The following is a 17,692-nucleotide window of genomic DNA, read 5'->3' as shown; positions in this document are numbered from 1 at the left end:
AGGGAGCTTCGACTGGTGAGACACAGAGATCAGCTATACCCCAGTTCTAGATGACACACTGGAGGGACCTATCAAAGAGATGATCCACAGAGTGGCAGAGGAGGAGATGAGGAATCAGGAGAAAAGAAAACATGGGAAAAGCATCAGAGAAATGCCTGGGGCTGCAAAGGAAGATGTGGAGCAGGGGTTGGGCATTCACGGAAGAGGCAGTGGAGAGGGGAAAGTCCTTCACTAGGCACTTACAATTAAAAGGCTGACAGCACTATGAGTTAATGAGCTGCACACAGACAATGCACAGAGCAAAACCCTATGTACACAGACAGCTCAGCTCTGTCTGTGAAGCACAGAACCAGGGCAAATCTTCTATGTCCCTTTCTGAGGAAGAAGCCGGAGCAGCCGGTCCCGGATCTGTTTGGTCCTGACCCCATAGATGATGGGATTTAACATGGGGGGCACCAGCAGGTAAACGTTAGCCATGAGGACGTAGACGTACAGGGGTATAGTGAAGCCAAAACGGGGTATGAGGGAGCCAAAGACAGTTGGAACATAAAATGTTAGGATGACACAGATGTGGGAAGTGCAGGTCCCAAAGGTCTTGAGCCGAGTTTCCTTTGTGGGGAGGCGGAAGATATCCCTGAGGATCTGTATATAGGACATAGCAATTAATAACAAATCCAGGGTAGTTACAAAGATAACATCAAAGAGGCCGTAGTAACTACTGATGCGGATGTCAGCACAGGCCAGTCTCACCACATCCATGTGTTCACATTGTGTGTAGGGGATGATGTTGGTTCTGCAATATGGCCAATGCCTCGCCAGGAAAGGGTAGGGCAATTCAAGGATGCCACCGCGCAGCACCACAGCCAGGCCAATCTTGGCCACCATATGGTTATTCAGGATGGTGGAATGTCTCAGGGGATGGCAAATGGCCACGTAGCGATCAAAACCCATGGCTACGAAGATTCCAGACTCTATCGTTGAGAAGGAATGAATGAAATACAGCTGGGCAAGGCAGGCATTAAAACCAATCTCCCTGGAATTGAACCAGAAGATGCTGAGCATTTTGGGAATGGTAGATGTTGACAGGACCAGGTCTGTGATGGCCAACATGCAGAGGAAATAGTACATGGGTTCATGGAGGCTCGATTCTATCTTCACAATGGACAAGATGGTGAAATTCCCCAAGAGAGTAATTGTGTACATAGCGCAGAAGGGGATGGAGATCCAGACATGAGCTGCCTCCAGGCCAGCAATGCCCAGCAGGATGAAGTGGGATGGATTGGAGAAGTAGGTTGTGTTAGAATCTGACATGGAGAAGGGAAGAAGGTGTCCAAATACGATGCAGAATGATGTTTCCCAGCTGTACCATCAGCTCCCCTATCTTCCTGTGTTTGCCCAGGATTTAGGGCAATGCTCACAGTACAAATGCCTGAAAGAACAGGTAATATTAATATGAAACACTGCATACACTTAAAAAAGCTTTTCTCATGTTGAAGCTGATAGGTTACTCTTCACAAACTCCGACATGACATTTTCATTATTTAGAGAAATTGATTGTGAACATAAGGCCCTTCTACTGACATTTGCACATTTACAGCCATATCTTTGTCAATCCCCAGCAGGATGAAGTGGGATGGATTGGAGAAGTAGGTTGTGTTAGAATCTGACATGAAGAAGGGAAGAAGATGTTCAAATCTGATCCGGAATGATGTCTCCCGCATGTATCATAAGCTGCCCTATCTTCCTATGTGTGCCCAGGATTTAGGGCATTGATAAACAGTACAAATGCCTGGAAGAACAGATAATGCTAATATGAAACACTGCATACACTAAAGGAACCTTTTCTCCTGTTGAAGCTGATAGGACACTTTTCACAAACTCCGAAATGACATTTTCATTTTTTAGAGAAATGGATTGTAAACATAGGACACTACAACTTAAAAATGCATATTTACAGTCATACCTTAGTCAATGATTTTCATACCTCATGGTGCTGCAAATCTTAAAAGGCACCATCAGGAAGCACACCTCAGGGAAAACGCCATAACTGATATAGCACCTCAGAAACACCAACTTATTCACAGCAGTGGCTGAAAAAAAGGCCGTGTTTGGATGCCCAAGGAATGGGGTGGAGAATTATCTCCTCTGGAGATGGGCCCAGTTTTGGTCACTCAGTCTCTACAAAGGGTGTAAACAATAGAAAGGGGAGTTTGAGACACACTGTGAGAACGGGGGAGGCTGCCATGTGTGGGGTGGCTGGAAAGTCCGGGATTGTTTAGTTCACAGAAGATATGAAAATGGGATCATGTGACAGAGGAGAGGAACATAAAGCCTGGAATTGATAGCATACCTGCATATGGAGACTTTTGTTCAGGCAGCAAATGTGTGTGGAGAGGAGGAGGAGGGAACCAACATATTACTCAAGAGAAAAAGGAAAAATAGACAGCAAGCAATGGAAACTGGAGATGTGAAAACTGATAAGGGATGTTAAAGACATCAGGGGCTGCATGACTACGTATTAGAGGGAGTTTCTGTGTCTGTTTGATCAAAAAACTCCTAAATTATAAGAGGTAGGGCCACGACATTTGGCAACCAGATTCCTCTTACCATCGCCTAAAGAAACATAATGTTTTCGTTGCCCCTGGAAGATGGGATGTTCTTAGAACGGTATCTCTTCTCCAAAAATAAACAGAAAAGGGACAATTATTAATGAAATTACAGACCTCAAAACCGACCTACAAGAGTGAATGTTCAAAAAAAAAATAAACCAAAATAAGTCAGAAAAATAGGGTAAACTTGGAAAAGAATTGCCTTTCAATAACCTTACAGAAAAGAAATAAAACTGAAAAATTTGGATGAGTACCAGGGTTTGACCCAGGAAAGTTAAGGCTTAAGTTTTGAAAGCTAGAAGAATAAGTTACTGGAAATCAAATTGACTATAGCCCTTTCTGCTAAAGTACTGAGAATAAGAGATCATAGTGATGAAGAAAAAGCACTCTAGATGGAACTCCCAATTAAAAATGGAAAAAACTGATAATCCCTATTTTAAAGAAATTCAAAAGAAAAATTAATATGATAAAGCATTGTATTTTAGAAAAACAAAATCATTAACATTAAAGATGCACATTTTCATTTTCTGTTACACAAAATAAAAAAGAATTAATATGAAAAATTATAAGAGAACTATTTTAAGAATTAAAATTATTATTTAATTAATAACAATAATTAAAAATTATTAAAAATCTGGATAAATCTGCTAGTGATTATAATAAAACAATAAATGCTGGACAACATTAGTCCTGTTCCTAGGGGAAGAAAGGAAACTTTTTAATGTTGAAGAAAAAGTAGTTTTGTTCATAAAATACATTTGTTCTGCATTTTGAAAGAAGCAGCGTGAGATACTCATATCACGTAAGGGGAGGAAACTCTTTCCAACCCATTGGCAGTGAAGGAGGGTGTCAAACCACAACTCCAGTGGAACCTTACGGTTAAAAACACCAGAGTTACTAAGTGTGTGACCAATTACGAATCTGAGTCTAAACCAGAAGTTCTCGATGAGGCATGTGCAGAGACAAAAACCAAAGAAGAAAAGACAAAAGGTAGGTAGGTGGTTTTTCCATAAAATGTAAACTATTAAAAATAAAGAGAACGTTTGCAAGAAATGATTGGACGAGGTCAGCAAACAATAGAAAACCTGGCATGGAATTAATTCAAAAATGAGTATTAGGAAGGAAGAATCCTTGGCACATGTACAAAGTGGGCAAGGACTGCCTAGGGAGGAAAAAGATCGAAGTGTCATAGTGCTCCACAGGATAAATGGGAGTCGAGAGTGTAACACAGTTTGGGGGAAAAAAAATTCATTCTGGTTCATATTAGCAGTTTTATAAGCAAGACACAAGGAGACATTCTTCTGCTCTGTTCTGCAGTGATTGGCTTCTGCTGGAGTGTTGTACAGCCTTGTGTTGTACATCTGCCAACAGCCTTCACACTGAAGGATTCCCTGCGTCACTGAAATGCAGCCGAAGTGGAGACAGAGAAGATCTTTAGGAATGAGTGGGGGTGAACAGAAAATAGGGACATCAAGATCAATGTCACTGGAGCTAACATCCGTGGGAAGAAAGGTTTAGGACGTTTAATGTTTAATGTTTAATGTTTAGGACATTTAGGAAAGGTTTAGGACGTTTAATGTCTCTGCAGAGCTGAGGGAACTACAGACTTATACTGTGCCCTAACATGGCCACACTGCACCAGATTTACGGAGCAAGAGACGGGTACCTGTGAATTCTGAGCTCAAAGTGTCTTCCTTGGGATTCCCACTCAGGCAGCCGTGTCCCACACCTCTCTCAGCTCAGCGTCTCCAGCAGCATCCCTCCACGAAAGCTGACTCAGGATGTGAACCATTTATAACACAGCTCTATGCAGAACTAGTGGGGATCAGTCAGGATGGCGACAAGTGTGTCTGTACGTCTGTGCTCTTGATCCAGCTTTAGAAGTAAACAGCAATTAATGCACCTTCCCAAAGGGAGGTGAGAACTCTCAGGCCTGTGCTGAGCCACAGGGGACTTGGCTGTTCTGTGAATTGGAATATATTTTAAAGTTATAGTGGAGTACTAAGAAAACAAGGCATAATGCCGAGATGTTTGTAGAGTCTGATACTCTGTCAATGCCCAGGATGGCTGGGGAGGCATAAGACAGAGACACATAGAGAAGGATGACTAACGGCCCACACTGACACTTTCTAAAGCCCAATGGGGCTTCCACAAAGGGATCAGAAATCAGCAGTTCACATCAGTAACTATCATCACATGGTGCAGCAGCTTTCACTGAAGGATTTTGAAAACACCTGGGAAGGAAAGTGACAACAAACATATCCCCTCTATGCAGCTAGATAAGAGGAGTGAGAGGGAGAAGTGAGTTGGCCAAGATCACAGCGAGAAAGACAGTCCCAGTTCATGAGTAGCATTAACTATAAATAAACTAATTCAAAATCTGAAGTTTATACCCCAGAATCATAGGACTGGAAGGGATCTCAGGAAGTGCTTGTTTAAACTGTTCTTAAAATCCTCCACTAATGGAAATTGCACAACCTAATGTCAATTGTTTGTAAGCTCAACCACCTAGATAGCTACAAACATTGTTTCTTGTATTTTTTTCTATGTCCAGCCAAAACTTGGTTTTCTGCAGTTTAAGTCCCTTGCATCTTGTCCTGTCCAACAAGGTTAAGAAGAATTCATTTTCTACCACCTCCTTCCAATAATCTTCCAAATTCAGCCCTGCCCCTCCTCCCCCATGCAGACAGGAGCTCGCTCAAAGCCATGTGGCCTGTGGATTAACAAAACACCAGCTTTTACTGCCAACCTCCACCCAAACGGCAAAGCTCTGCACTGTCATTTATGTAGTGGTGAAGGTGTTACAAGTAGGCCTATTAAGGACTTCAAAAAGCATCACTGGTGCTCCGACTGTACCCAGAGATCCAAAGGTAAAGTGTCAGCACTCTGCCTTGGAAAGGTTGCTGACCCCTGACAGAGTGTAATCCTCATGTCCTGTCTGTTGGTACTGGGAGGTGCACAGCTGGTAGCGATGACTTTGATTTTAGAAACCTAGGCAGGCGATCTCTCTGTTTAGAGAGCTGGGGGAATCCTGCACCTGAACTTCTGTATATTGGAGTCCCAGACCACACCATCACTAAACTCTCTATCCCTTTTCTTTTCCTCCTAACACACACAACCAGCCCTCTTCCTCATGCAGGTAGTTATGGAAGTCAGTCTAATTTGTCAAGATTAAGCTTTTATCTACAGTTCCAGATAACCTTTTTTGTCCCAGAGCCAAACATATTTGTGGGCAACAATAGGAAGCAATAGTAAAAGCCAGAAGATTGACGCAGAAGTTGTCGTTAACGCAGCAAACAGCAGCACAGGAGCATATATGTCAATTCGTTTCCATTGGTCATTTACAGTTGTCTATCACATTTCTTATTTCTGTTCTACCCAGTTATTTAAACTGGTCTTTACCGCTTCTGTCAGGTTTCTATAAATAATGGTGCACCTGCTACGTTTGAGGGTTTTCTTGGAAGTCCCTGTGCCAGTAAAGTTTGCTTTAGCTAGGTGATAGGTCCTGAATATAAACACCTTGACTTTCTGTGTACGTGAATGGTCCCAGGCAGGTGCATGTTAACTGTGACTTAGCTTAACATGTGCATTGTGACCTGTAAATCCCCTGAGTTACAGCCAAATTTCTAAAATACTCCTACTGGAGCTTCCTATGACAAACGTACAATCAAAACTATAAGGTGTAGCAAGACACTGTTACCCCTGTGGTATTTTGGCGTCTGTTCTGCTCCTTGCTGCATTGATAACCTTTGTCTGTGTGCGATTTGCCCTCTTCAAATGCCAGTGCTGACTCTGACCAATTAGCCTGCACTGGAGACTTCTGAGGGCCCAAAATAACCACAAATGAAGCGAGGTGTGAAGATACTGGAAACAGGCTTATTGTCAATAAGATATGGTGTGTAACACCCTGGGGGCCTCAGTTAGACTGCAACAGTTTACATCAGTACATGCATGCACCACGTAAGTTGGAAATTTCTGAGGCAAATTATGGTATTCTGGTAAGACCCCCTATTCGAATTCTGAAGTCTGACTACGCTTACAGACTCATAGTTTAGAAACCCAGTGAGCCAAGTGGAAGGCTTCCCGCACATGGCCCCTTCCATCTCACCCAGAAGACCAAGGGAAGGTCATGCTACCTGGGATAGGGCCTTGAAGGTTGGAGAGAGTGAGAGTTGCCCCGACAACCACATTCCAAGAAGAGGCCCTGTATGTGAGAACAGAGATATGGCTTTCTCGCTTCCGCTACCCCAGATTGGTATGTAAACCAACAGGTTCAAGTGCAATAGGCTGTTGCAGTCTTTTGCTTTAATCTTCTAAATAATGGACCTATGGATTTTGCATACGTGAAGGCACCATCATTACTCCCACAGGCGCATCATTTCTCCGATAGACACATAATAGTCATTGGATGTCTGCTTTGTTTGAGTAACTTGTTAAGTAAAACCACCTGTAGTAGAGAAAAGGTGGAGACACTATGTAACCTTTTTAGATTATCGGATTCTTGTGCTCATTTCGTTTTGCTGCTAGACCCTAAATGGGATTAGAAAACACCCATGCGGTTGCCTCTCCCTTCCCATCAGCATCCTATATAATCATCCAGGGGACGTTCAGAACTTGACTTGCTGCTCGCAAACAGGGAAGAATGAGGAGAAATAGAAGTGGATGGCGACCTGGGTTGCAGCGGTCACGAGATGGGAGATTTTAGTATCCTGACAAAAGGAAGAAAGGTGAGCAGTAACATACTGACCCTTGACTTCAAAAGAGCAGACTTCAACAATGAATATGCAGCAGATAATTAGCATAATGGTGGCTGCAGTACTTCGAAAGTGCCACTTTCAATCGTGCATGGATTGTCTACACAGGGTCCTTTTGAAAGGAGTCCACACACTTAGAAATCTACTTATTCCTATAATCAAATAGGAATGAGGGGATTTCAAAGTGTACAGGGTGCTTTGGACAGTGATTTCAAAGTTATGTGGCCACCATTATGATGAAGAGGGGCTGCATATTCAGTGCAGCACCTCTCTAGCACATCCCAAAGTGTCTCATTAGCATCCCTCTTTTGAAAGTGGGGGGCTAGTGTAGACATAGCCCCTGAGGGTACTGATGGGCAGAATGCCTTGGGAAAAGAAAGATGACGGGGAAAAGAGTTCAGGAGAATTGGCAGCATTTTAAGAAGTCTTGATGAAGGAACAGGAATAAACCATCCTGCTGCACAGTAAGAAACATTAATATGGTAGGAAACCATATTGGCTTAACAGGGAAAACCTTGGACAGGTTTAACTCAAAAAGGTGCATATAGGAAGCGGAAACTTAGACAGGTAACTAAGGAGAAATATAAATATAAGGCTGAAAATGCCGGCCAATAATCAGGACAACAAAAGCACTGCAACTGGCAAGGGATGTGATGGCTAACAACAAGGGTTTCTTCAGGCATGTTAAAAATAAGAGGGTTATCAGGGAAGGTGTGGGGCCCTTACTGCATGAGAGTAGTAACCTACTGACAGATGACATCAGACAAGCTGAAGTACTCAATAATTTTTTTGCCTCAGTCTTCATTAGCAAGGAAAGCTCCCACACTACAGTGCTGCAGAATGCAGTATGGGAAGCTGGACGGCAGCCTTCGGCGGGGAAGGAATGAGGTAAGAGCTACTTAGAAAAACTAGATGGACGCAAATCTATGGGTCTAGACTTAATGCACCCAAGAGTACTGAGGGAATTGGCAGACTTCATCGTCGAGCCTTTGACCATTATCTTTGAAGACTCTTGGAGATGGGGAGAGATTCCAAATGATTGGGAAAAGGCAAATGTAGTGACCATCTTTAAAAAAGGAAGGGAAAACAATCAAGGAAACTGTAGACTGGTCAGCCTTACCTCAGTCCTGGGAAAATAATGGAGGGAATCCTCAAGTAATCCATTGTGGAGCACTTGGAAGAGGGGAAAGTGATCAAAAGTATTCAGCATGAATTCACCGATGGCAAGCGCTGACTGACCAATCTGATTAGCTTCTATGATGAGGTAATGGGTTCTGTGGACATAGGAAAGTCAGTGGATGTGATATACCTTGACTTCAGGAAAGATTTTCATACAGTGTCTCAGAATGTTCTTGCCCATAAGTTAAGAAACAATGAATTGAATACAATGACTTGACTTTCGGGGCCAATGGGTAGTGTTCAATGGCTCAATATCTGGATGGCAGTCAGTTTCAAGTGGAGTGCTGAAAGACTCATTTCTGGGGCTTGTGTTTTTCAATGTGTTTACTAATGACGAGGATGAAGGAATGGATTGCACCCTGAGCAAGTTTCTGGATGACACAGAAGTAGGGGCAGAGGTAGATACACTGGAGGGTAGAGAGAGAATCCAGAGGGAGCAGGATAAATTGGAGGACTGTGCCAAAAGAAATCTGATGTTGTTCAACAAGGAGAAGTGTAGAATCCTGCATCTGGGGCGGAAGAATCCCAAACATTGTCATGGGCTGGGGAGTGACTGGCTCAGCAGCAGTATGAGGAAAAGGGATCAAGGGCTTATGGTGGATGAAAGGCTGGATATGAGTAAACAGTGTGCCCTTAAAGACAAGAAGGCCATTGGCATATAAGGGTGCATTAGGAGGAGCATTTCAAGAAGATCTTCAGAGGTTGTTGTTCCCCTCTATTCACCACTGGTGAGGCCACATCTAGCGTATTTTATCTAATTTGGGGTCCTCAAGTTTCGAAAGGATGTGGACGTGTTGGAGCAGATTCAGCGGAGGGCAACAAAAATGATTAAGTGTCTGGAGCACATGACCTATGAGGATAAGCTGAGGGATTTGAGCTTATTTAGCTTACAGAAGAGAAGACTGAGGGGCAATTTAATAGCAGCCTTCGACTTGATGGCTGGGATGACTTAGTTGGGGTTGATCCTGCTTTGGACAGGGGGCTGGACTCAATGACCGCTTGAGGACCTTTCCATCTCAGTTATTCTTTGAATTGTAATCTATGGTCTGGTGGTGTTCAGTGAGCCTAACAAGTGACATGACACTCCACCAGCGCTGTGTGTAATAAACCCTCCCACTTACTGCATGAATGGTGTGCAGACTTTGTTCCAACGCACCATGACAATGGATACAACTCAGCTGACAGCGTGGAAGCTCTGACATTCCCTAGGTCACTTGAGTAGTACTTTCATAACCATGCACAAAGAGCTTAAGTGTGTATTATATATCCCAGGGTCCTCCCCTCATTGTAATAAGTTGATGCCCCTTGACATAATCATATGGCGCCCACTACCATGCATGAGGGAGAAGAAAAGACCTGAGATGTAAAAGGCTCAGATTTGACAGAGTTGGGAGATTCAGGTCCTAAATATCTTCAGCTGGGCGTCCTTTGTGGGGAGGCTGAAAATGGCCTGGAGGAACTGGGTACAGGATAAGAAAATATAGACCACTTGAAACCCATCACTTAGAAAAGCAAAGAGAGACCATAGTAACTACTGTTGCGGATGTTGACACATGCCAGCTTTACCACGTCTATATGTGTGCAGAAGGGCTGGAGGATAATGATGGTTCTGTAATATGGCCAGTACTATGCCAAGAAGGTTTAGGGCAGTGTGAGAGTGTGACCGCATAGCACCATGGCCAGGCCAGTTTTGGCCCCACAGGGATTTCAGGATGGTGGAATGTCTGAGGGGTTGGCAGATGGCCATGTAGCAATCCAAAGCCATGGCCACCAAGTTCCCAGACCACAACCCTGTGAAGCAGGGTGCGGCAGTCATTGAAATCAATCTCCCTGAAATTGAACCAGAAGATTTCCAGCATTATGGACAGGGTGGCTCTGCACAGAACTGTGTCAGTGACAGCTAGCATGCAGAGGAAATAGTACATGGGTTTATGTAGGATCATTTATTTCTTCACCACGTACAAGGTGATGAAACTCCCAAAGACAACTATGACATACATGGTGCAGGAGGGAATGGAGATCCAGACAAAGAGTTCCTCCAGGCCAGCAATGCACAGCAGGATAAAGGTTGAGGGGTTGGTGAGGCTGGTTGTGCTGGATTCTGACTTGGAGTAGAGGAGAAGATTTTCAACTCTTAGGCATAACAGGGTCTCTTGCATGTATTCTGTGTTCTCCTGATTTCCTTTATGTGCCCATTGGGTAAGACGATGGTTAAAGTACAAATGCCTGGATGGAAAGAAAATGTAAGAATGAGACAATACATTTACTACTTGAGGGTGTTCTCATCGGTGAAGCAATTTCATCCATTGGTTAGTAGGAGAAAATATACACAGGAACTCTATTTTGATTTCTCTGAGGCTTTTGACTTAATAGGGGGAAAATGAGAAAAAAAGATATATAACTTCTTGAGGGAACACTTATAATTGTACAAAAAAGGGTCTGACAGTTGTCAGCAAATAATAAAAAACAAATGTTCGCAGAAAGCTGTCGTCAATGCGCAATTGTCTAGGACTAGAGAGAATCTGCAGGGATCTCTTGTACACCTAATGCTAGTCAATATTTTCTGAATGATCAGGATTCAAGGAAAAAATCACTGCCAATAAAAAATATGGATGGTGCAAAGATAGGCAGAATGTTAAAAAAAAGGAGACCAGGGCAGGCACATGGGTTGATCTGCAGTGTTTGGTGAACTGAGCCCATTGAAGCAAAATGTTATAACGAAGTCAAATGCAACACGGAATAAAGGCCTGACCCACAGACTTGGGCACTGTAATATGGAAGGAAGGAATTCTGAAAAGGATTAAGGGTCATAGCAAGAAAGAATCTCATTGTGAGTTCCCAGTTCAATGCTGTAGCCCAAAGGGCTGATGGGATCCTTGGATGCACAAAGAGCCACATTTCAATAGGAATGATGAAAAATTGGAGATGGTTTGGAAAAAAAGATATAAAAATGGTTGGAGTCTGGAGAGAATGCCAGACAGAATCTGGAGGAGAAATTTGAGCAAAACCCAGTGGATGCAAGCAGAAGCCGGACAAATTCTGGCTGGAAATAAGGGACAAATGTGAGTCACAAAGGTTGTTTAACCATTGGAACATGCTGCCAAAGAAAGTGAAGGCTTCTCCAACTCTCCATGTCTGTGGATCCACAATGGATACTAATCTGGGAGATCTCCTTGAGTGTTTGTCTACACTTGAAATACAAGAGTGTTGTTGTTGTGGAGATTCGGTATAGACTTTGCCTACACAGATGGAAAGAGTTCTTCAGTCTCCATAAGTACACCACCTCCTCAGCAGGTAGTCCCTCTATCAACGGTGGGGTTGTATTGTTCCCCTCATGCGTTTCACACTGGGCATTCATTCACACTGCAGACTCTAGACAGGGTGTGATTTATTCCTTTGTGTTTCAAGTAAGGAATATTCAGTGCTAGGTTGTGCTAATGGAGTCAGAGCATGCCAGTCATGCCAGGTGAGTGTACCAGGTTGTTTGGACCTGGTCAGGCCTCAGATGGATTACTGTGTCCTTGGAGGTTACTCCATAGAAAGGCAGTGGAGAAACTATAAACAATCTCAGGTTGAAAGATAATGATTTCCAAGGGATGGAATGGAAACCACGTGAGGAAGTGAAAGAACCAGTTAGGCTAAGGTGGGAAAGGGGAGATTAAGAGGAAATATTACAATGATCTTCAAACATTTGAGCAATGCCATAAAGAAGACAAGGCAAGTTGTTCCCTCTTGCTTCAGGGGCAGGAGGAGAGTGAATGGCCTCCAGTCCCAAAAGAGCAGATATAGACAAGCTTCCGAACTGAAAGAACAGGACGAGAATGGATGAGATGATTTGACATGTCATGGAGGCTCCTTCATGGGGGTTTTCCAAATGAAGCAGGACATCCATTTATACCTGATGGTTCAGACACAACCACAGGCTGTACACTGGCATGGGATCAGACTGGCTAACCCTCTTTTTCCCTCCTCGCCACATGTCTCCAAGGTTCTACAACAGAAAATGCAGCTGTAGATCAGACCTTAACCATACAAACAGAGTGGGTCCAAAAATGTGAGGTACCCGTCATCTCTGAGCTGGAAGTGATGTTCTCAAGGAATCTTCCTCTGATGTCCAGGTACCATAGCTCCCTCACCCCAGCTTTTCCTGCAGTATCTTATGCCATGTGCCAAAACACAGGTGTGCTCTGGTTATGACACAGCTCTGTGCAGTCCCAGTGGGGTTCACTCATACTTGAGGGGAGAGGTGGTTTCTAAATGTAAACAGGCTGGAAACAAGCCTCCCTTCACATCTTTGTTCCTTACCCAACTTCCAGAATAAAAAGGAATTAAGGGACTTTCGTGTGAACATTCAGTCTCTGTGCTGAGCCAGAGGGTAATTGACTGCTCTGTGCACTTCTTTATAGTTCATTATTATAAATAAGATATTTAAAAAAAATGAGGAATGATGACATTACCTCAAGTAGTTCTGGTATCAGTAAAAGCCCAGGATGAATGGGAGGTCGTATATGTAAACCCTGGAGTTCTGTGACTGAGGGGAGACACCAACACTTTCTGCTCAAATATGGAGCTGTCCCTAAGGGATCAGAGATTAAAAATTCTCATCAGTAACTATCATCATTCTGTGTTGCACATTTTATTGAAGAATCTCATCACCTGGCCAAGGAAAATCACTGAAGTCTACACAGACAGTAACCCAGGAATCCTGGCTTACCTGTCATCGCCGCTGTCTGTCTCTCTCTCTCTTTCTCTCTCTAACCAAGAGCACGGCCAGAGGAAATGGACTCTGGTGATGCAAACTGTAACTATGAAACCACCAAGCCATCTGGGCTCCTTCTCACAATGGAAGACTCTAGGAAGCTGCAGTTCCCTCCAGATCTCGTGAGTAAAGAGGCTCCCCCAGCTGCAGTTACAGGAAGGCTTTCACAAGCTACTTATGAAGCTCCAACAGAGATGCTCCAGCCCATTCTCTCAGCCCCACCTCTTCAGACAAGAACCCAGACCTGTACTCTCTTCTGCTCACAACTCTGACCTGTACTCGTTCACTTCTAGTCCACCCTCTCTCACTGTAGAGAGGACAATACATCAGCCCCTGTGTCTGAACAGAATTCCCTCGTGGATTTCAAACACCACACTCCTTTAGGCAAAAACACAAAACAGATTTATTAAGTGCACAAAGTTTGAGACCCGTCGGACAGCCCCACACACTTAACACGGTGAAGATGATCAGTGCCCTGATGTGGGATGGCTGTGATCCTCGCTTGCTAATGCTGGACCACGCAGGAATCCATGACCAGTCCCACACATAAAGAGGAAGTTATGAAAGCTGCAGGCTGCTCATAGGCTGAGGAATTCTGCCTCTCAGTGGCCCGGAGGATTTGATGGAAATCCCCCCAGTTGTGGAGAATGAGCTATTCCGGGACCAGTGAAAGTTGAGGAGAAAACGTGCAGCTCCACTTGCAGTAGGTGAGGAGACAGGGTCACTGGCACTTGACCATTCGCCTTTGAGATCCCCTCAGCAGGACAGTGGCCGAAGGCTGCGGGTAGCACTTGAAGCTGCACCTGCTGTCGAAAGGAAAGGACGTGAGAGACAGCAGGGTCCGTGCAGCCCAGTGGGAGAGAGCTGATGACTGACGGCAGTTTCCTCGGGGCCGGGAGGGAAGGACAGAGACCAGAACCATTCATACAGCCAGGTCCCCCAGTGTCTTGAGAGGAATGTACGTACACAACACTGCCAGATTCTTCCGCACTGGCTCCTGGGCACTGACCTCAGATGCTAGAATTACGATAACATTCCCGTTTATCTTGGAAGCCAACACCAACGGCCATTGGCTCCACCGTCTTCATCACTAGCAGCACTTAGATCTCCATGTGCGACAAGGCAGGCTCTGGCAGGTAACGGACATCAAGCTGACTAGTCAAGGTGGGGAAAGGTCCACAGCCACAAGAGACAGAACCAACAGCAGTGGCCATGAAAGGATGTAAGTGCAGGAGGGGCAGGCTCAAGGGGGTCAGGTGAGAGGCATGTAAAAAGAAGGTGGAGAGAAAAGAACTGTGAGAGAATGGAGGGATGTCCTGGCTCATGGCCATGGCAGAGGGGGAAACCCTAGCACAGAGGGCTAAGCCTACTTAGTGGGACTGTGGCCTTTTTTAGTCCCCTGGGCCTTCTTGCTGGCTATGAAAACACCACCAGAGTAATAGGCTATTGCATATGGTCGCAGTGGATTCCACCCCTGCCTGTCACCTCTGTCACCCCAGCAGGGTACAATGATGTTTCTTCTCCATTGATGAAGTTTGTTATAGACAAGCACCGTTTTCATAAACCATTCCAATTAAACACTTGGTACTTCTAATATTGGAGAAGAATCAGTAGTAACCCAGAGCTAAGCATCGGAAGGCCCTGAGACCCTCTCAGAGAAGTCACTGGCATCCCCTCCAATGTCAACTTTATGTGTGGGGTGTGATGTTACTGAATTTTCAAGGAAATCTAAAACCATTTCTGTCACTAATGTATTCGGTTTGCAACAAATCTTGTGCCTAGTGGGACAAGTGAAGAGTCTAATGAAAGCTGGTGATTCCCTGAATCTATTTATGCTATTTCTATATCTGTGCCCTTTTTGTGTGTGAAGTTATAAATATTGTCTCTGTACCTGTTTTAGAAATGTTTCAGGGCCAAGGATCACGGCGGAAGGTGAGCTTTCCTCCTCACCAGAGTGAGGAGCTAAACAAAATCGCAAATTTCCATGCACAGCTAAGCAATTTTACTGAGATGTGACATGTAAGTATCTTCTAATGGTAAAGCGCCCCATTGGGGACTTGATCAGGAGATCCTCCACACAGTATGTGCAAGTTTATAAAGATGACTCTTTTTCTGACCATCTTGTCTTTTAGTCCTCAGACCACTGCCCTCATCCTCCATATTGGGAGCAGCTGGCAAGAACACCTATGCTATGAACTGAGCTTGTATGCATGGGTGATCCATTCCTCAGAGGATGTGTTTTCACAGCCTTTCAATATAGCAACTTTTACCATTGACTGTAGCCTGAATCATCAGGTTTGATTAACGTGTATAATTTGACTACTTTAACAATTTTTCTCTCTCAACCTATTGTTTCTTTCTTTCTTAATAAAACTTCAGATTTTAGATTGTAAAAGAATATCACAGTGTGCTGTTTTGGGTAAGAGCTAAGTATGTATTGACATGGGAATGGGACTGTCCCCTACAGGGGACGTAAGAATCTGTGTGGATCTGGTGACATAGCTTTCCATAACGTCTCACCTGAGTTAGAGAGGTACCGACTTTGTGCATTGAAACTGCTGCAAAGCCTGTGGGTTTGCTCATGTATTTTTCCATAAGGGGAAATGCTTAAGAAAAACTCTTCACCCAGGGGAAATTTCTGTTTAAGCTATGAGACTCTTTCAGCTCCTTCATCTTCAGCATACTTAGGAATCTGCCATTCCTTGCCCCCGAAAGGAGCTGTGTCTCTGTGAGCACTGGGAAGCTCTGTTGCTTCATCTCCCATTAGCCAGAAATCCCAGCCAATGGGATCTGCAGGGTGTGGGGCACACAACCTCTCGTGGAGCATGTGCCAGCAGACAACCACATGTTCTCCCGCTGACCGAAAGTGAACTGGCCCAGCTAAGAGCCCTGCACCCCGGTCTCCTGGCCTTGGCTTGAGTTACCTTGAACACCCTAGCTTCCTCCTCAATCCCACAGCTCCAGCCCCTGCCCCTACCCATACTCGAACTCTTACCCTTACCAAACACCCCATCCCAGCCTCCTGCCCTTCACACTGCTTCTGCACTTCAAACCCCCTGGTGCCACCCTGCTGCCCCACCCTGTAACTTGAACACCTCGTCTCCAGCCCCATCCCAAAGCCCACATCACCAGCCAGAGTCCGCAGCCTACAAGCCCTGAGACTCCTCCTACACGCCAAACCCCTCGGCCTCGCTCTCTGCCACAGGTCACCTAGGTGCAAAAGTCATTTTCTTACGTGCACCAATGTGGAGATCGAATGCTGCACATCCACACCACACTGGTGCTCCTACGGCCATTCATTCTGCACAGGTATGAAAAAACAGAGAGAGCCCTGTGCCAGAGCTCAGGCAGGCCGCTAGGTACAGGGAGCGGGAGCACGGATTCAGCTGCTTTCAGCACCCAAAAAAAAAAAAGAAAAAAAACAGGGGTGGTGTATAAGCCAAGAAGTTCTCCAAGGAGCAGAACTCTTCCCTGCTTACGTTCCTTAGGAATTCCTCAGAGAACTCACCTTTCTCTTGTAAGGTGGAACTTTTCCCCTTGAGCTGCTCTGTTATGCAACACAAGTTTCTTCAAATACTGAGAAACGTTTGTACCAACCTGCTCTCTACCTGACTAAGGCTGAGGCTCCACTCCAGACCTTACAGAGGGTAACTGTATTTGAACTTTCTAAAAAGAGGACACCCCTGAGAGGGAGCGTATCTGCTTCACTGTCTGCCGACTCCCATTGTATTTAATAGTATGTAATGGTATGTATAACACCGGAATAGAATGGGAGCTGGCAGATGCTGAGACAGATACACTCCCTCTCAGGGTGTCCTCTTCTGAGAAAGTTCAAACATGGTAACTGAGCTGTGCACTGGCACAGTTCTAGCCTGGCAAGTGGTCATTCTAAATGGCTTAATCTGCAGAGAACACCCATATGCTATAATTTACATGTGGAGAATGTTGACAGCACCTTGAGGAAATTCACGCAAGTCCAACGAGTATCCTATGAACCGTGGCCAAAAGAATGCCTCTGAGACAGCCCTGAGCAATGGGAGCTTGTTGGCACAGGTTGCAGCCAAGGAGGTCAAGCAACATGGAAGAAGATATAAAAAGGGACAGGTCTTCCTCTTCCCACAACACACCTGAAAGTACCAGAGGAACTGGGGGCAGGGAAAGAGTTAGTCCCAGACAAGAAAGAAGGAAGTCTGATAGAAAACACTAACCTGCTTTTTGCTGGCTAACTGGGAGAGATGTTGCATCATTCAAATCCAAATTAGAACATTACGCTCAGATTACAGTTTTGTTTAATTTCTTATGGTCACCTACTTTGTTCTGTTAGCTACTATATATCATCAATTCAAAGTCCCCTTCCTGTGGACAACCAATCCATTATATAAGTATATGTG

The 17,692-nt window shown here is 44.6% G+C and overlaps 1 protein-coding gene across 1 annotated transcript; it reads right to left on the bottom strand.

Moving 5' to 3' along the window:
- Window positions 1-363: 363 nt before the first annotated feature.
- On the bottom strand, window positions 364-1,311 carry LOC142001746 (olfactory receptor 52K2-like). The gene has a single exon (XM_074977271.1). It carries the CDS (start codon window positions 1,309-1,311, stop codon window positions 364-366), a length of 948 nt encoding a protein of 315 aa, XP_074833372.1.
- Between the last annotated feature and the right edge of the window lie 16,381 nt (window positions 1,312-17,692).

The sequence above is a fragment of the Carettochelys insculpta genome, chromosome 1 (assembly GCF_033958435.1).
Source record: "Carettochelys insculpta isolate YL-2023 chromosome 1, ASM3395843v1, whole genome shotgun sequence".
NCBI classification, from domain to species: domain Eukaryota; kingdom Metazoa; phylum Chordata; order Testudines; family Carettochelyidae; genus Carettochelys; species Carettochelys insculpta.
The sequence above is the reverse complement of the archived record's forward strand: the minus strand, read 5'-3'. Positions and strand labels throughout refer to the sequence as shown.